The sequence below is a fragment of the Nerophis lumbriciformis genome, linkage group LG28, assembly GCF_033978685.3.
Source record: "Nerophis lumbriciformis linkage group LG28, RoL_Nlum_v2.1, whole genome shotgun sequence".
Taxonomy (NCBI): Eukaryota; Metazoa; Chordata; class Actinopteri; order Syngnathiformes; family Syngnathidae; genus Nerophis; species Nerophis lumbriciformis.
The window spans coordinates 34,640,869-34,660,244 of NC_084575.2; the positions used below are offsets into that span (position 1 = coordinate 34,640,869).

At 41.3% G+C, this 19,376-nt stretch overlaps 1 protein-coding gene across 1 annotated transcript; it reads left to right on the forward strand.

The window, feature by feature from the left end:
- The first annotated feature begins 1,455 nt into the window (after positions 1–1,455).
- cyp27a2 (cytochrome P450 family 27 subfamily A member 2) lies at positions 1,456–17,780 on the forward strand. Its single transcript, XM_061923489.1, has 9 exons — positions 1,456–1,691; positions 3,429–3,619; positions 5,919–6,118; positions 6,196–6,393; positions 6,471–6,634; positions 12,336–12,502; positions 16,847–16,928; positions 17,010–17,210; positions 17,286–17,780. Exons 1-9 carry the CDS (start codon positions 1,500–1,502, stop codon positions 17,400–17,402), a joined length of 1,512 nt encoding a protein of 503 aa, XP_061779473.1. The 5' UTR covers positions 1,456–1,499; the 3' UTR covers positions 17,403–17,780.
- Positions 17,781–19,376: the final 1,596 nt, after the last annotated feature.

The window sequence follows — 19,376 nt, forward strand, 5'->3', positions numbered from 1 at the left end:
GGGGGGGCACCTAAAATCTTGCCTAGGGCGCCAGATTGGTTAGGGCCGGGCCTGATCACCAACATCGAGTGCCCGCTTTTGGAATTATCAAAGAAAAAATGTGCAAATTCAAGTCATTAAAAGCAATTTAAATGGCTTTGAATGACTTTTCTAGTTAATGCTGTGTCTCTCACTTACAATAAAAATGACAACAAAAGTTCCAGACTGCTAATACAGAATCTTTGTGACGAGGTAAACGTTAAATCAATAATAAATGTCGGTGACAATCATGGGTACTTACTTTAACTTGAACTTTAACTTAACACATTTCAAAATAAAATCCAAACGTAAACAAGACATAATGCCCCCTTTCACACCTGTTCTTTTCAGTGTGTTATGTAAGAAAGAAAAACAAAAGTACTTCCTGTGGTGCAGTTACACATAATGTCCACTAGATGGGAGTAAAAGCCACTATGGCAAAACAGCGCTGTAGCATCACTATTTTATTTACAGTACTCATTAAAAAAAAAAAAATACAATAATGTATACAAAAGTTAAACAAATATACATTTATTTTATTAATCACCAACATAAAAATGTGCAAATTCAAGTCATTAAAAGCAATTTAAATTGCTTTGAATGACTTTTCTAGTTAATGCTGTCTCTCTCACTTACAATAAAAATGACAACAAAAGTTCCAGACTGCTAATACAGAATCTTTGTGACGAGGTAAACGTTAAATCAAGAATAAATGTCTTTGACAATCATGGGTACTTACTTTAACTTTAACTTAACACATTTCAAAATAAAATCCAAACGTAAACAAAATATAATGCCCCCTTTCACACCTGTTCTTTTCAGTGTGTTATGTAAGAAAGAAAAACCAAAGTACTTCCTGTGGTGCAGTTACACATAATGTCCACTAGATGGGAGTAAAAGCCACTATGGCAAAACAGCGCTGTAGCATCACTATTTTATTTACAGTGCTCATAAAAAAACTATACAATAATGTATACAAAAGTTAAACAAATATACATTTATTTTATTAATCACCAACATCGAGTGCCCGCTTTTGGAATTATCAAAGAAAAAAATGTGCAAATTCAAGTCATTAAAAGCAATTTAAATAGCTTTGAATGACATTTCTAGTTCATGCTGTGTCTCTCACTTACAATAAAAATGACAACAAAAGTTCCAGACTGCTAATGCAGAATCTTTGTGACGAGGTAAACGTTAAATCAATAATAAATGTCTGTGACAATCATGGGTACTTACTTTAACTTTAACTTGAATAGAATAACTTTAACTTTAACTTAACACATTTCAAAATAAAATCCAAACGTGAACAAGATATAAAGCCCCCTTTCACACTATTCTTTTCAGTGTGTTATGTAAGAAAGAGAAAAAAACCAAAGTACTTCCTGTGAGGCAGTTGCACATAGTATCTGCTGGGTGTCAGTAAAAGCCACACTCAACTAAAATCCCATCAACCGACTCTGTGCTCGACAAGTTGAGATGAAATGAACTCCTCACGGCCTGGTCTGTCTGCACTCTGCAGAGGTTTGATCCCCCTCTCCACCAGAACCCTGGCCCAGGAGACGACTGGAGCAGCTAAACTGAAGACCATCGAGGACTTGCCCGGACCCACTTTGTCCACCACCCTCTTCTGGTTGTTTGCCAAAGGGTACAAGGACAAGAGCCACTTGCTGCAGGTAAACACAACCCAGCCTGCTCCTTCGTGCAAGTCATGGTACAGGTAAAAGCCAGTAAATTAGAATATTTTGAAAAACTTGATTTATTTCAGTAATTGCATTCAAAAGGTGTAACTTGTACATTATATTTATTCATTGCACACAGACTGATGCATTCAAATGTTTATTTCATTTAATTTTGATGATTTGAAGTGGCAACAAATGAAAAGCCAAAATTCCGTGTGTCACAAAATTAGAATATTACTTAAGGCTAATACAAAAAAGGGATTTTTAGAAATGTTGGCCAACTGAAAAGTATGAAAATGAAAAATATGAGCATGTACAATACTCAATACTTGGTTGGAGCTCCTTTTGCCTCAATTACTGCGTTAATGCGGCGTGGCATGGAGTCGATGAGTTTCTGGCACTGCTCAGGTGTTATGAGAGCCCAGGTTGCTCTGATAGTGGCCTTCAACTCTTCTGCGTTTTTGGGTCTGGCATTCTGCATCTTCCTTTTCACAATACCCCACAGATTTTCTATGGGGCTAAGGTCAGGGGAGTTGGCGGGCCAATTTAGAACAGAAATACCATGGTCCGTAAACCAGGCACGGGTAGATTTTGCGCTGTGTGCAGGCGCCAAGTCCTGTTGGAATTTGAAATCTCCATCTCCATAGAGCAGGTCAGCAGCAGGAAGCATGAAGTGCTCTAAAACTTGCTGGTAGACGGCTGCGTTGACCCTGGATCTCAGGAAACAGAGTGGACCGACACCAGCAGATGACATGGCACCCCAAACCATCACTGATGGTGGAAACTTTACACTAGACTTCAGGCAACGTGGATCCTGTGCCTCTTCTGTCTTCCTCCAGACTCTGGGACCTCGATCTCCAAAGGAAATGCAAAATTTGCATGGTTGGGTGATGGTTTGGGGTGCCATGTCATCTGCTGGTGTCGGTCCACTCTGTTTCCTGAGATCCAGGGTCAACGCAGCCGTCTACCAGCAAGTTTTAGAGCACTTCCTGCTTCCTGCTGCTGACCTGCTCTATGGAGATGGAGATTTCAAGTTCCAACAGGACTTGGCGCCTGCACACAGCGCAAAATCTACCCGTGCCTGGTTTACGGACCATGGTATTTCTGTTCTAAATTGGCCCGCCAACTCCCCTGACCTTAGCCCCATAGAAAATCTGTGAGGTATTGTGAAAAGGAAGATGCAGAATGCCAGACCCAAAAACGCAGAAGAGTTGAAGGCCACTATCAGAGCAACCTGGGCTCTCATAACACCTGAGCAGTGCCAGAAACTCATCGACTCCATGCCACGCCGCATTAACGCAGTAATTGAGGCAAAAGGAGCTCCAACCAAGTATTGAGTATTGTACATGCTCATATTTTTCATTTTCATACTTTTCAGTTGGCCAACATTTCTAAAAATCCCTTTTTTGTATTAGCCTTAAGTAATATTCTAATTTTGTGACACACGGAATTTTGGATTTTCATTTGTTGCCACTTCAAATCATCAAAATTAAATGAAATAAACATTTGAATGCATCAGTCTGTGTGCAATGAATAAATATAATGTACAAGTTACACCTTTTGAATGCAATTACTGAAATAAATCAAGTTTTTCAAAATAGTCTAATTTACTGGCTTTTACCTGTATTTTGTACACTCCTAACATCATCTGATGGTATTCTTCCCTCTCTCAGCTAACCATGTGAAAAGAGTACATGAGAATATGTTGCTGAAGTGCACATCTTTTGGCAGGGTGTACAGAAGAACCTGTACGGGCCCATCTGGCGCTCCAAGTTCGGTCCGTTCGACTTGGTTAATGTGGCAAGTCCCGAGCTCATAGCCCAGGTGATCCGACAAGAAGGACGCTACCCGGTCCGAGCGGAGCTGCCACACTGGAAAGAATACAGAGAGTTGCGGGGACAAGCCTACGGCCTGCATGTGGAGTGAGTGCATCTTCCTCCACACTACAACTTCTCACTTTCAAATCAGTTGAGATAGAAACATTATAATGTGACCCCTTTAAGGGGACGGCGTGGGAGAGTGGCTGTGCCAGCAACCTGAGGGTTCCTGGTTCAATCACCACCTTCTACCAACCTCATCATGTCCGTTGTGTTCTTGAGCAAGACACTTCACCCTTGCTCCTGATGGGTGGTGGTTAGGGCCTTGCATGGCAGCTCCCGCCATCAGTGTGTGAATGTGTGTGTGAATGGGTGAATGTGGAAATACTGTCAAAGCGCTTTGAGTACCTTGAAGGTATAGAAGCGCTAGTGATGGGTCCGGCAACACCGATGCATCGGCGCATGCGTCGAGCTCATAGAGCAAAACCCTGTGTCGGTGCGCGTACCGCTTTTAGAAAGTCACGTGACCGATCATGAGCTGTTTTGGTCACGTGACCGATACGCCAACTGTGTCGCCTCCTCTGTGCCCTGTGAGCGGCTCTTTTCTACAGCCGGAGAAATAATAACTAAGAAGAGAAATCGTCTAAAATGTAATACGTCGGAAAAACTTTTTTTTTTTTTTTTTTATAAAAATGTGTAAAAAAATAAAATTAAAACAATTCCCAGTCCACAATCATCCACAACACGTTCTCTTAGATTTCCATGTTATGATACATGTTCACATTATTTATTGACTGTATCTAAAAAAGATAAAAATATATTTTTATTTAAATGAAGATATGAAATAATCCTAAATGAAATACAATGACTTGGTTTATATTATTGTATATACTAGGGCAGGGGTCACCAACGCGGTGCCCGCGGTCACCAGGTAGCCCGTAAGGACCAGATCAGTCGCCCGCTGGCCTGTTCTAAAAATAGCTCAAAGAGCAGCACTTACCAGTGAGCTGCCTCTATTTTTTAAATTGTATTTATTTACTAGCAAGCTGGTCTCGCTTTGCTCGACATTTTTAATTCTAAAAGAGACAAAACTCAAATAGAATTTGAAAATCCAAGAAAATATTTTAAAGACTTGGTCTTCACTTGGAATAAGCGGTAGAAAATGGATGGATGGATGGGTCTTCACTTGTTTAAATAAATTCATTTTTTTTTTTTACTTTGCTTCTTATTACTTTTAGAAATACAATTTTAGAGAAAAAAATACAACCTTAAAAATGATTTTAGGATTTTTAAACAAATACACCTTTTTACCTTTTAAATGTCTTCCTCTTCTTTCCTGACAATTTAAATCAATGTTCAAGTAAATTTATTTATTTTTTATTGTAAAGAATAATAAATATTTTAGCTTCTGGTTTTTCGACGAAGAATATTTGTGAAATATTTCTTCAAACTTACTATGATTAAAATTCAAAAAGATTATTCTGGCAAATCTAGAAAATCTGTAGAATCAAATTTAAATCTTATTTCAAAGTATTTTGAATTTCTTTTAAAATTTTTGTTCTGGAAAATCTAGAAGAAATACTGATTTGTCTTTGTTAGAAATATAGCTTGGTCCAATTTGTTAAATATTCTAACAAAGTGCAGATTGGATTTTAACCAATTTAAAACATGTCATCAAAATTCTAAAATGTATCTTAATCAGGAAAAATGACTAATGATGTTCCATAAATTCTTTTTTTAATTTTTTCAAAAAGATTCAAATTAGCTAGTTTTTCTCTTCTTTTTGTCGGTTGAATTTTGAATTTTAAAGAGTCAAAATTGAAGATAAACTATGTTTCAACATTTTTATTTTTATTTTTTTCGTGTTTTCTCCTCTTTTAAACCGTTCAATTAAGTGTTTTTTTCATCATTTATTCTCTACAAAAAGCCTTCTGTAAAAGGAAAACAAATGTATGATGGAATGACAGACAGAAATACCCATTTTTTTATATATATAAATGTATTTATTTAGCTATTCTTGTTTAACTCACACTTACGTGTAACTTACAAATGACAATATATTTATTTATTTAAGTGTGTATCAAACTGGTAGCCCTTCGCATTAATCAGTACCCAAGAAGTAGTTTTTGGTTTCAAAAAGGTTGGTGACCCCTGTACTAGGGCATCAAATCAGTGTCAGTTGAGTCGGTCCATAGGTTGCCTGTAGGGATTTTTAATGTCCAGCAGATGTCAGTATTTAGTGACACAGTATCGACACAGTATCAATACAGTTTTGCAATGTGTCGAAACGCTTCATGACGCCTCATCAACCCATCACTAAGAAGCGCTCTACAAGTATAACCCATTTACCATTTACCTTGTAAAATATTCTGAAGTTTGAACCATCAGTTCTTCTACTTTCCAGCAAAGGACAGGAGTGGTACCGAATGCGGAGTGCTCTAAACCCAAAGCTGCTGAGGCTGCAGGAGGTGTCGGCCTACGCTCCAATCATCCACCAGGTGGTTGAAGACTTCCTGCAACGCATCGAGTTCCTCCGCATTCGCAGTCCAGACCAAGCTACTGTTCCCGATGTTGCTGCTGAGCTCTACAAGTTTGGCTTCGAAGGTGAGACTCACGCCATGATTGTGGAGTCACAGTCGCAAAGAGTTTACTGAACCTTTTTATCAACCACAATTATTCAGCTATCTCCTCCATCCTGTTCGAGACCAGGCTGGGCTGCCTGCAGGAAGACATACCCGAGGACACGGAGCGCTTCATCGCTGCAGTTAACGACATGCTGACCCTGTCTGAGACCGTGGTCGTCTTTCCACGTTGGATGCGCTCGGCCTTCCCGTTCTGGGAGCGCTTTGTGCAGGCCTGGGACGACCTCTACAACATAGGTGGGCTACAGCTGCAGACTTCAGGCCTTTGTGCTTTCAAGTCAAAGGAGCTTAAACAATTAGTTTTGATTCCGCAGCACAGACTCTCATAGACAAAAGACTTTGTGACATTCACACTCGGATGGAGCGAGGTGAGCCGACGGACGGGTTGTACCTGACTTACCTGTTGTCCTGTGACAAGCTGACCCAATCCGAGATCTACATCTGTGTGACGGAGCTGCTGCTGGGCGGAGTGGACACGGTGAGAGCATGTTTCACTCACAGACAGAATGTTCACCAACTCCCTGACGTACTTTGCTTTGGAGGCAGGAAACTATTTGGTGAATGGGCAAGTTTGTCAAAATGGGAAAACAAACGTGAATTTGAAGAAATCAGACATGTTGCTAGTTTGTAAGCTCTGATAGAAGAACAAATGAACAATCCAAACTTTGTTCAATCAAACTTTGCAATGATATAATCAGAAGACCTTTAGCAGCTTAATGGTGCCATAGCAACAGAAAAAGGAAAGTGAAACTAAAAAAGTGCCACAGTTGCTGATTTGGACCAAAGAAAGCAAGCTATAGGTGAAAACTGTTTATTAAAATATATTTCATGTACTGTGAGTCCAAAGATCTTGCCCCAAGTGGAGGAGTTCAAGTACCTGTTGGTTCAAGGACAAAAATGATTTTCAAGGTAAAAGTTGATTTTCAAGACAATTTTTTTTCAAAGAAGAAAATGATTTTCAAGTATAGTTGATTTTAATGACAAAAAATTATTTTCAAGGTAAAAGTTGATTTTCATGACAAAAAATTATTTTCAAGACAAAAAAATTATTTTCAAGGTAAAAGTTGATTTTCAAGACAAAAAATTATTTTCAGGGTAAAAGTTGATTTTCAAGGAAGAAAAATATTTTCAAGGTACAAGTTGATTTTCAGACAAAAAATGATTTTCAAGGTAAAAGTTGATTTTCAAGACACAATTTTTTTTCAAAGAAGAAAATTATTTTCAAGTATAGTTGATTTTAATGACAAAAAATTATTTTCAAGGTAAAAGTTGATTTTCATGACAAAAAATTATTTTCAAGACAAAAAATTATTTTCAAGGTAAAAGTTGATTTTCAAGACAAACAATTATTTTCAGGGTATAAGTTGATTTTCAAGGAAGAAAAATATCTTCAAGGTACAAGTTGATTTTCAGACAAAAAATGATTTTCAAGGTAAAAGTTGATTTTCAAGACAAAAAAAAATTTTCTAAGAAAAAATTGATTTTCAAGGTAAAAGTTGATTTTCAAGACAACGTTTTTTTTCCAAAGTAAAAAATGATTTTCAAGGTAAAAGTTGATTTTAATGACCAAAAACGATTTTCAAGACAAAAAAGGATTTTCAAGGTAAAAGTTAATTTTCAAAACAAAAAATTATTTTCAAGGTAAAAGTTGATTTTCAAGACCAAAAATTTTTTTCTAGGAAAAAAAATGATTTTCAAGGTAAAAGTTGATTTTCAAGACAAACATTTTTTTTCAAAAAAAAAAAAATATTTTCAAGGGAAAAGTTGATTTTCATGTCAAAAAATTATTTTCAAGGGAAAAAAATATTTTCAAGGTAAAAGTTGATTTTCAGCCCTGCGATGAGGTGGCGACTTGTCCACGGTGTACCCCGACTTCCGCCCCGATGCAGCTGAGATAGGCTCCAGCAACCCCCCGCCACCCCAATAGGGACAAGCGGTAGAAAATGGATAGATGGATGGATGGATGGAAGTTGATTTTCAAGACAAAAAATGATTTTCAAGGTAAAAGTTGATTTTCAAGACAAAAATGTTTTTTAGGGTAAAAGTTGATTTTCAAGCAAAACATTTTTTTTCAAGGTACAAGTTGATTTTCAAGACACAAAATTATTTTAAAGGTAAAAGTTGATTTTCATGACAAAACAAATTTTTCTAAGAAAAAAATGTTTTTCAAGGTAAAAGTTGATTTTCAAGACAACATTTTTTTTCCAAAGTAAAAAATGATTTTCAAGGTAAAAGTTGATTTTAATGACCAAAAACGATTTTCAAGACAAAAAAGGATTTTCAAGGTAAAAGTTAATTTTCAAGACAAAAAATGATTTTCAAGGTAAAAGTTGATTTTCAAGACCAAAAATTTTTTTCTAGGAAAAAAAATGATTTTCAAGGTAAAAGTTGATTTTCAAGACAAACATTTTTTTTCAAAGAAAAAAAATATTTTCAAGGGAAAAGTTGATTTTCATGTCAAAAAATAATTTTCAAGGGAAAAAATTATTTTCAAGGTAAAAGTTGATTTTCAGCCCTGCGATGAGGGGGCGACTTGTCCACGGTGTACCCCGACTTCCGCCCGGATGCAGCTGAGATAGGCTCCAGCAACCCCCCGCGACCCCAATAGGGACAAGCGGTAGAAAATGGATAGATGGATGGATGGATGGAAGTTGATTTTCAAGACAAAAAATGATTTTCAAGGTAAAAGTTGATTTTCAAGAAAAAAAAATTTTTTAGGGTAAAAGTTGATTTTCAAGGAAAACATTTTTTTTCAAGGTACAAGTTGATTTTCAAGACAAAAAACTATTTTCAAGGTAAAAGTTGATTTTCAAGACAAAAAATTATTTTCAAGAAAAAAGTTGATTTTCATGACAAAAAGTGCTTTTCAATGCAAAAGTTGATTTTCAAGGTAAAAGTTGATTTTCAGACAAAACATTTTTTCAAAGAAAAAAATGATTTTCAAGGTAAAAGTTGATTTTCATCCCTGCGATGAGGTGGCGACTTGTCCAGGGTGTACGCCGCCTTCCGCCTAGATGCAGCTGAGATAGGCTCCAGCAACCCCCTGCGACCCCAAAAGGGACAAGCAAAAAATGATTTTCAAGGTAAAAGTTCATTTTCAAGACAAACATTTTTTTTCAAAGAAAAAAATTATTTTCAAGGGAAAAGTTGATATTCAAGACAAAAAAATGTTTTCAAAGAAAATAAATATTTTCAAGGTAAAAGTTGATTTTCAAGACAAAAATTTTTTTTCAAAAAATTATTTTCAAGTTAAAAGTAGATTTTAATGACAAAAAATGATTTTCAAGGTAAAAGTTGATTTTCATGACAAAAAATTATTTTCAAGGTAAAAGTTGATTTTCAAGACAAAAGTAGATTTTCATGAAAAAAGTGATTTTCAAGGTAAAAGTTGATTTTCAAGGTAAAAGTTGATTTTCAGACAAAAAAATGTTTTCAAAGAAAAAAAATATTTTCAAGGTAAAAGTTGATTTTCAGACAAAAACATTTTTTCAAAGAAAAAAATTATTTTCAAGGTAAAAGTTGATTTTCAGACAATTTTTTTTTCAAAGAAAAAAATTATTTTCAAGTAAAAGTTGATTTTCAGACAAAACATTTTTTTCAAAGAAAAAAATGATTTTCAAGGTAAAAGTTGATTTTAATGACAAAAAATTATTTTCAAGGTAAAAGTTGATTTTCATGACAAAAAAATATTTTCAAGGTAAAAGTTGATTTTCATGAAAAAAAGTGATTTTCAAGGTAAAAGTTGATTTTCAGACAAAAAATGTTTTCAAAGAAAAAAAATATTTTCAAGGTAAAAGTTGATTTTCAGACAAAAACATTTTTTCAAAGAAAAAAATTATTTTCAAGGTAAAAGTTGATTTTCAGACAAAAAAATGTTTTCAAAGAAAAAAATTATTTTCAAGGTAAAAGTTGAGTTTAATGACAAAAAATGATTTTCAAGGTAAAAGTTGATTTTCAAAACAAAAATTTTTTTAGGGTAAAAGTTGATTTTCAAGGAAAACATTTTTTTTCAAGGTACAATTTGATTTTCATGACAAAAAATTATTTTCAAGTCAAAAGTTGATTTTCAAGACAAAAAATGGATGGATGGATGGAAGTTGATTTTCAATGAAGGCTAGGGTTGTGGCCTTCAGTGCAAAGCATCAGCACTCAGGGCAGCAAGAAGAGAGTTAGACACGAGCATTGAGACGGCTAAAGCCTACCATGCACATAAGATCCAAGGTCACTTCACCTCCAATAACTCTCGGAGCTTGTGGAAAGGCATCAAGTGCATTACGAACTACAACATCCAAGGTGTACAATGCTCAAACGACCCCTCCCTGCCAGATGCCCTCAACCGGTTCTACACCTACTTAGATGACCCAAGCAGCAACAACCGAATGACACACCCTTCAGCGGAACCCCAGCAGATGTGTAGTAGACCCTGCAAAGGACCAACATCAAAGGACAACATCCCAGGATGAGTACTGAGGGACTGTGCCCACCAACTGACTGAGGTACCAACAGACATTTTTAACACCTCGCACCAACTATCCTCTGTTCCAACCTGCTTGAAGACAGTGTGTCCATCATACCTGCACCGAAGACCTCCACAGTGACAGGTCTGAATGACTATCGGCCAGTAGCCCTCTCTCCAATAGTCATAAAGTGCTTCGAAAAGCTGGTGATGGGCTAGATTAAGACCTCATATGAGGAGCAGCTTTGGAAGTGGTCTCCAGCTACAAGTATCTTGGGGTTCATCTATTAAAGGACCTCGCCTGGAACGCGTGTTGCTCAGGAAACTGCGCTGTGTTAGACAAGAGAGAGCTTCTACAGATGTGTGGTGGAGAGCACTCTCAGCACCAGCATAGCAGTGTGGCACAGCAGCTGCATGAATGAAGAGAGGAAGGCACCGCAGAGGGGAGTGAAAGCTGCTCAGAAGATCTTTTCCCACCACCACATACATATTTAACAGCAAATACTGAAAGAGGGCTCTCTGAATCACCAAGAATCCCACCCACACTGCACAACCTAGCATTGATCCCCTTCCCTCAGGCAAGCATTCGAAGTAGGACCACCAGACTGAGGAACAATTTCTCCCCGGAAGCTGTTCGACTGCTGAACTCCGAAGGTGTTCTGTAGCAATAGATACAAATCTCCCCCAACACATCTCTCCCCATCTCTGCATGAGCAACACTAAGCTTGCACACGTGTTTGAACTGTACCGAACTGGGCTTTTATTTGATTTGGTTTTTCTGACTCTATTTATATCCTATTCTCTTTAAATTATTCGTACATGCTATCAATTTTGCGGTACTCCTTAGGCTAAATCTGAAACCTCGGGTACTCAATTTTGTGCCATCTGTGTCTGATGTGTTAACGTTAAAGTTAAAGTAGCAATGATTGTCTCACACACACACACACACACACACACTAGGTGTGGCGAAATTATTCTCTGCATTTGACCAATCACCCTTGATCACCCCCTGGGAGGTGAGAGGAGCAGTGGGCAGCAGCGGTGGCCATGCCCGGGAATCATTTTTGGTGATTTAACCCCCAATTCCAACCCTTGATGCTGAGTGCCAAGCAGGGAGGTGATGGGTCCCATTTTTATAGTCTTTGGTATGACTCGGCCGGGGTTTGAACTCACAATCTACCCATCTCAGGGCGGACACTCTTAACCACTATGTGCTGATATGACAAAAAGTTACCTAAATCCTTGAATCCTATTTGGATACTGTAGCAAGCAAAAACAACAAAGGTCATGGAGCATATTTCAGTGAAGATAACAGGAACCTAGAGCCAACACAACCTTGTGCTGCCGCGCCTGCATGACTTGTCTGGAAGAATTCCTCTGACAGGCTCAGGCTTGTTTGTCTCACTGGAGCACTCACTCCAAAGATCCATCAATCTATTTTTTATAGTTCTTATCCCAGCTGACTTTGGGCAAGAGGCGATCACAGGACACCATGAATTTACCATGAATTGATTAACGTGGACCCCGACTTAAACAAGTTGAAAAACTTATTCGGGTGTTACCATTTAGTGGTCAATTGTACGGAATATGTACTGAACTGTGCAAATCTACTAATAAAAGTTTCAATCAATCAATCAAACACATACAGACAAACAACCATTCACAGACTCTGTAGTTCTCTATTGATGTTATTAACCTGCTGATGAGACGGTGTTGATCGCAGACCTCCAACACACTCTCCTGGGCCTTGTACCACTTGGCGAGGGACCAGCGGGTTCAGGATCGATTGTACAGCGAGGTGAATGCCGTGTGTGCCAACCGGCGGAAGCCAGATACAGATGACCTGAGAGGAATGCCCTATCTGAAGGCTGTCATCAAGGAGACGTTACGGTAAGCTGACAACCAGTTTGTGACACTTGCAAAGATATTTGGAGACATTCCGTTCAGGGATGTGCAGTCAGGGGAGGCAGGAGAGGCCCAGCCTCACTTGTCATAATGGGGAAAAATTACATAAATTAATATTATTTGTTGTCCACCACATTGTGTTGTAAATGTAATTTCTGAATGATTAATCATTTCTGATTTAGTGATTAAAAATCACTAAATCTACGCATTTTCTGATCAAATACACGGTACAATCCGATTAGGTTGCCTGAGGCTATCGTGGAGGATGCATATATGTTTAAGAGTTCTTTCTTTTTACATAGCCATGTTTAGAGTAGTTAGTACTTTTCCTTTGTACTGTATATTCTACCAGTCTCTCTTTGTCTTCAGATTGTCTGTTTAGTGTTTTAAACCATCAGGAATGTGAAACCAAGCCCCCAAATCTTCCTTATCAGTGTTGCGGGGGGGCTTTCTTTGTGTGAAAGAAGTTGGCTTTTCCGTATGAATGTCAGATCAACTAGAGTAGCCGATATGAATGTATTGGTTAAACTGATCTCCTAAAGCTTTAGTAAAAATGTCTTGATGGTCCTTCTTACTCAGCATATACTGTATGTCATCTAAAGAATTTAGGATTGACCAGAAACTTAGATTCCCTGGGAGGAAGAACTGGTCCGACACAACACTATCCTATTTGCTTTAATGCACAGCCATCCTAGACTCTCAGTGCACGGCAGTCAGTACAGTGCCTGCCTGTTTCTGTTTGTCACAATATTGCCTTTTGTTTACAAAAATATTTATTCTACACCATGGTTCTACGCAGGCTGTGTAATATATCTAATGTAAGTGTGGCGTCGCTATTCTTGCTAATGATGCGATAAAATACAGAGGAATCATGCAAGGGCTTTCTGTAGCTCTCTGAGTCACCACGATGAGGGGGGTGTACGTGAGCTGGTAGGTGCCGCTTGTTACTGTTTTTCTATCAAGGAAAAGCCAGGGCCAGCATTTTTCTAATTTTTACTTTATTGAAATACACAAACAAACAGTGCCAGCGTAAATTTAGAGCGTCGACTGCAACATCTACATAAAGCTGAATGGAGGTCCACAAGCAAGAGTACTAGTTGTCGAAGACAACAAGGATCTGGATGAATATCAGAACTTCCAGCAACTAAAACAACAACGATAATGGAGTCTGACGGAAAACAAACATTGACATTCGACTACAAAATGACAACGCTCCAAGGGATTACCGAACAAGAAGATCTTTACTCAGGTGCCCACTCATCTACACTTATAGACATTCATAGAGCAACACAAATGAAGGGGAAGCAGTGCAATGTCAACACCGTGTATGGTGGGGATGGTGTTCTGCTGACCTCGACTGCGGATGTTGTGGATCGGTGGAGAGAATACTTCGAAGACCTCCTCAATCCTACCAGCACGTCTTCCTATGAGGAAGCAGGGCTTGGGGAATCTGTGGGGGGCTCTCCTATTTCTGGGGCTGAGGTTGCCGAGGTAGATAAAAAGCTCCTCAGTGGCAAGGCCCCGGGGGTGGATGAGATCTGCCCGGAGTTCCTTAAGGCTCTGGATGTTGTGGGGCTGTCTTGGTTGACAAGACTCTGCAACATCGCGTGGACATCGGGGGCGGTCCCTCTGGATTGGCAGACCGGGGTGGTGGTTCCTCTCTTTAAAGTTAAAGTTAAAGTTAAAGTACCAATGATTGTCACACACACACTAGGTGTGGCGAAATTATTCTCTGCATTTGACCCATCACCCTTGATCACCCCCTGGGAGGTGAGGGGAGCAGTGGGCAGCAGCGGTGGCTGCGCCCGGGAATCATTTTGGTGATTTAACCCCCAATTCCAACCCTTGATGCTGAGTGCCAAGCAGGGAGGTAATGGGTCCCATTTTTATAGTCTTTGGTATGACTCGGCCGGGATTTGAACTCCCAACCTACCGATCTCAGGACGGACACTCTAACCACTAGGCCACTGAGTAGGTCAAACATAAGAAGGGGAACCGGAGGGTGTGTTCCAACTATCGTGGGATCACACTCCTCAGCCTTCCCGGTAAGGTCTATTCAGGTGTACTGGAGAGGAGGCTACGCCGGATAGTCGAACCTCGAATTCAGGAGGAACAGTGTGGTTTTCGTCCTGGTCGTGGAACTGTGGACCAGCTCAATACTCTCGGCAGGGTCCTTGAGGGTGCATGGGAGTTTGCCCAACCAGTCTACATGTGCTTTGTGGACTTGGAGAAGGCATTCGACCGTGTACCCCGGGAAGTCCTGTGGGAAGTGCTCAGAGAGTATGGGGTAACGGACTGTCTTATTGTGGCAGTTCGCTCCCTGTATAATCAGTGTCAGAGCTTGGTCCGTATTGCCAGCAGTAAGTCGGACACGTTTCCAGTGAGGGTTGGACTCCGCCAAGGCTGCCCTTTGTCACCCATTCTGTTCATAACCTTTATGGACAGAATTTCTAGGCGCAGTCAAGGCGTTGAGGGTATCTGGTTTGGTGGCTGCAGGATTAGGTCTTTGCTTTTTGCAGATGATGTAGTCCTGATGGCTTCCTCTGGCCAAGATCTTCAGCTCTCACTGGATCGGTTCGCAGCCGAGTGTGAAGCGACTGGGATGAGAATCAGCACCTCCAAGTCCGAGTCCATGGTTCTCTCCCGGAAAAGGGTGGAGTGCCATCTCCGGGTTGGGGAGGAGATCTTGCCCCAAGTGGAGGAGTTCAAGTACCTCGGAGTCTTGTTCACGAGTGGGGGAAGAGTGGATAGTGAGATCGACAGGCGGATCGGTGCGGCGTCTTCAGTAATGCGGACGCTGTATCAATCCGTTGTGGTGAAGAAGGAGCTGAGCCGCAAGGCAAAGCTCTCGATTTACCGGTCAATCTACGATCCCATCCTCACCTATGGTCATGAGCTTTGGGTCATGACCGAAAGGACAAGATCAAGGGTACAAGCGGCCGAAATGGGTTTCCTCCGCCGGGTGGCGGGGCTCTCCCTTAGAGATAGGGTGAGAAGCTCTGTCATCCGGGGGGAGCTCAACGTAAAGCCGTTGCTCCTCCACATCAAGTCGCCACCTCATCGCAATCTTCTCAACTAAAAAGGAAAGGAAAGGAAAATGTAATGTAAAACATTTGTATGCTCATACAACACTTAAAAACTTTATTATATCTGAATGTGTAATTAAATGATGGAATGGATTAAGCAAAGAAATGAAACAAAGCACCAATATGATTCAGTTTAAGAGACTGTTCAAACTTCAAGTGTTCACAAAGTACACACAACAAGAATTATGATGAACATCTTAAACCTTTTTTGAGATAAAGATTATTTATGTGTTTAATATTTGTTTCCTTACGTTGGTATATTATTTATTTATTATGTATCTAATTACTGTTTGGTTACAGAGAACAAGGAAATGGGATCAAATTGCTATGGTATGAAAAGAGGTAGGATTAAATAAGCTCTGCTTCTTTCTACTCCTTTTCGGACGTGCTGTAATGAAACAACTGGAAATATGTGATGCATCACATTGTATCGTCGTCAGGTTCAAACACCGAACTATCTATTACACAAGACAAGAAGAAGGAATCAGGCAGAGACAGAATTGAATTTTGCTCATGAGGAGAGACGTATTGGGCTGTACACTCAGTTACAGTTTTTCCCTACGCTCTAAGGTACAGTCCCACGCGCTCCTCTATTTATTCGGGAGGTCCCTAGTTAACATCACTGAGGCTGCTTCTGAAGGGAGGGGTAATGCAAGCAGCCCCAGTCGACACAATACGTTATTATTCAGAATGGAAATGTGCTGACACTCGTGATCTCGCCCTGTCTCTGTCCTGTCTGCGCCAAGGTACTCGATGTCCGTCCTTGGTTGTCAGCAGGCAGGGTCTGGAAACAAACTGCCGATACGAGACAACTCGCAATGGAAGATTACAAGTTGACCCTTTGCACAGATAGAAAAGTACAACTTCAGCACAATTGGTAATAACTATAGCAACGGCCTTTCAAGCATAAGAGTTGTGTGATAACTTCTGCAAAATGAATGAATGAATCTGACAAGATGGAGGGTTACATATTCAAGCTCAAAATTGTCTCTCAACTGTACTCTCAGACAAAACAGAAGGTGATCTGACTTTAAATGGTTTTCCTGGAGAAGGTTAGCTGCATGTATTTCAGAAGCAAATACATTGTAAGATCTTAATAAATCAACCAGTACTAACAGTGATTAAAAACAAGTCTAAAGGCATAAATGTTGCACCAGCCGTAAACGTTACCGCACGTCACCGAGATTCCCGATCCCAGTGTTTTGTAATGAAGCACGTTGGCCGACTCTCTTCTGTTCTCCAGCTTATATCCTGTGGTTCCTGGAAATGGACGATTCACTGCAGAGAGCGAAGTGATTGTGGACAACTACCGGTTCCCGAAGAAGGTAGAGTACAGTCCGATGCATTTGAGTGCCCCTGTGAGATCCAGAAGAAACAGCTGTGGCATGTACTTGATCCCTTTCCAGACTCAGTTTCATCTGTGCCACTATGTTGTCAGCCGCGACCGCACACAGTTCACCCGTGCTGATGACTTCCTGCCGGAGAGGTGGCTTCGCACTCACGCCTTCCAGCACCACCCATACAGCTTCATCCCATTTGGTGTGGGCGTCCGAGGCTGTGTAGGGAGGAGGGTGGCAGAAATGGAGATGTACTTCGCCTTGAGCAGGGTGAGTGGCACCATATTTTTGCTCTACTTGTGACCAGAACTAAGAACTGGATCATGTTCTACTTGTGGTTGACAGCTGGTGCAGCAATATGAGGTTCGGCCAGGGGAGGACAGCGCCCCCATAGAGGCCAAAACACGAACGCTGCTCATCCCAGCAAGACCCATCAACCTCCGCTTCCTGCCCAGAACCTGAGGCAACACTTGTGAGGCAGTGTACCGTCTGACTCACCTGATAACCTTCTCTGCACTTTCTGGTCAAATCAGCAAGAATAATTATATCACAAGCATAGATTAAAGACATTGCACTTTCATGGTGTATATTTAATCTTTCTGCAAGCACTATGATGGAGGCACGCGCTACGCAACCTGGTTTGTGAGGGTTTGCGCAATCATTGCACATTTTGGTTTCTGCTCTGTATATAATCAGGAAATGTGCAAATTACTAAATGATTGTAATCATATACATTTATAACGCACCGCTGTGTACAAACATTAATATTCCTTTTGTTATTCTTAGCTTTTTTGCCTCACCTGACCACATGGTCTACACTTTTTACACAAAGACAACTACAATACAATTCTCCTATTTCTGGGGCTGAGGTTGCTGAGGTAGTTAAAAAGCTCCTCGGTGGCAAGGCCCCTGGAGTGGATGAGATCCGCCCGGAGTTCCTTAAGGCTCTGGATGCTGTGGGGCTGTCTTGGTTGACAAGACTCTGCAGCATCGCGTGGACATCGGGGGCGGTACCTCTGGATTGGCAGACCGGGGTGGTGGTTCCTCTCTTTAAAAAGGGGAACCGGAGGGTGTGTTCTAACTATCGTGGGATCACACTCCTCAGCCTTCCCGGTAAGGTCTATTCAGGTGTACTGGAGAGGAGGCTACGCCGGATAGTCGAACCTCGGATTCAGGAGGAACAGTGTGGTTTTCGTCCTGGTCGTGGAACTGTGGACCAGCTCTATACTCTCGGCAGGGTCCTTGAGGGTGCATGGGAGTTTGCCCAACCAGTCTACATGTGCTTTGTGGACTTGGAGAAGGCATTCGACCGTGTCCCTCAAGAAGTCCTGTGGGGAGTGCTCAGGGAGTATGGGGTATCGGACTGTCTGATTGTGGCAGTCCGCTCCCTGTATGCTCAGTGCCAGAGCTTGGTCCGCATTGCCGGCAGTAAGTCGGACACGTTTCCAGTGAGGGTTGGACTCCACCAAGGCTGCCCTTTGTCACCGATTCTGTTCTGAACTTTTATGGACAGAATTTCTAGGCGCAGTCAAGGCGTTGAGGGGATCTGGTTTGGTGGCTGTAGGATTAGGTCTCTGCTTTTTGCAGATGATGTGGTCCTGATGGCTTCATCTGGCCAGGATCTTCAGCTCTCGCTGGATCGGTTCGCAGCCGAGTGTGAAGCGACTGGGATGAGAATCAGCACCTCCAAGTCCGAGTCCATGGTTCTCGCCCGGAAAAGGGTGGAGTGCCATCTCCGGGTTGGGGAGGAGATCTTGCCCCAAGTGGAGGAGTTCAAGTACCTCGGAGTCTTGTTCACGAGTGAGGGAAGAGTGGATCGTGAGATCGACAGGCGGATCGGTGCGGCGTCTTCAGTAATGCGGACGCTGTATCGATCCGTTGTGGTGAAGAAGGAGCTGAGCCGGAAGGCAAAGCTCTCAATTTACCGGTCGATCTACGTTCCCATCCTCACCTATGGTCATGAGCTTTGGGTTATGACCGAAAGGACAAGATCACGGGTACAAGCGGCCCAAATGAGTTTCCTCCGCCGGGTGGCGGGGCTCTCCCTTAGAGATAGGGTGAGAAGCTCTGCCATCCGGGAGGAGCTCAAAGTAAAGCCGCTGCTCCTCCACATCGAGAGGAGCCAGATGAGGTGGTTCGGGTATCTGGTCAGGATGCCACCCGAGCGCCTCCCTAGGGATGTGTTTAGGGCACGTCCGACCGGTAGGAGGCCGCGGGTAAGACCCAGGACACGTTGGGAAGACTATGTCTCCCGGCTGGCCTGGGAACGCCTCGGGGTCCCACAGGAAGAGCTGGACGAAGTGGCTGGGGAGAGGGAAGTCTGGGCTTCCCTGCTTAGGCTGCTGCCCCCGCGACCCGACCTCGGATAAGCGGAAGAAGATGGATGGATGGATGGAACTACAATACACAAAACCCCAAAACCAGTGAAGTTGTCAC

Excerpts from the sequence above, each read along its gene's own strand:
- cyp27a2 (XM_061923489.1), top strand. The coding sequence starts at position 1,500 with ATGAACTCCTCACGGCCTGGTCTGTCTGCACTCTGCAGAGGTTTGATC. Across the intron at positions 3,620-5,918 it reads GCCTACGGCCTGCATGTGGA|CAAAGGACAGGAGTGGTACC; the intron begins GTGAGTGCATCT and ends TCTACTTTCCAG. Across the intron at positions 6,119-6,195 it reads CTACAAGTTTGGCTTCGAAG|CTATCTCCTCCATCCTGTTC; the intron begins GTGAGACTCACG and ends ACAATTATTCAG.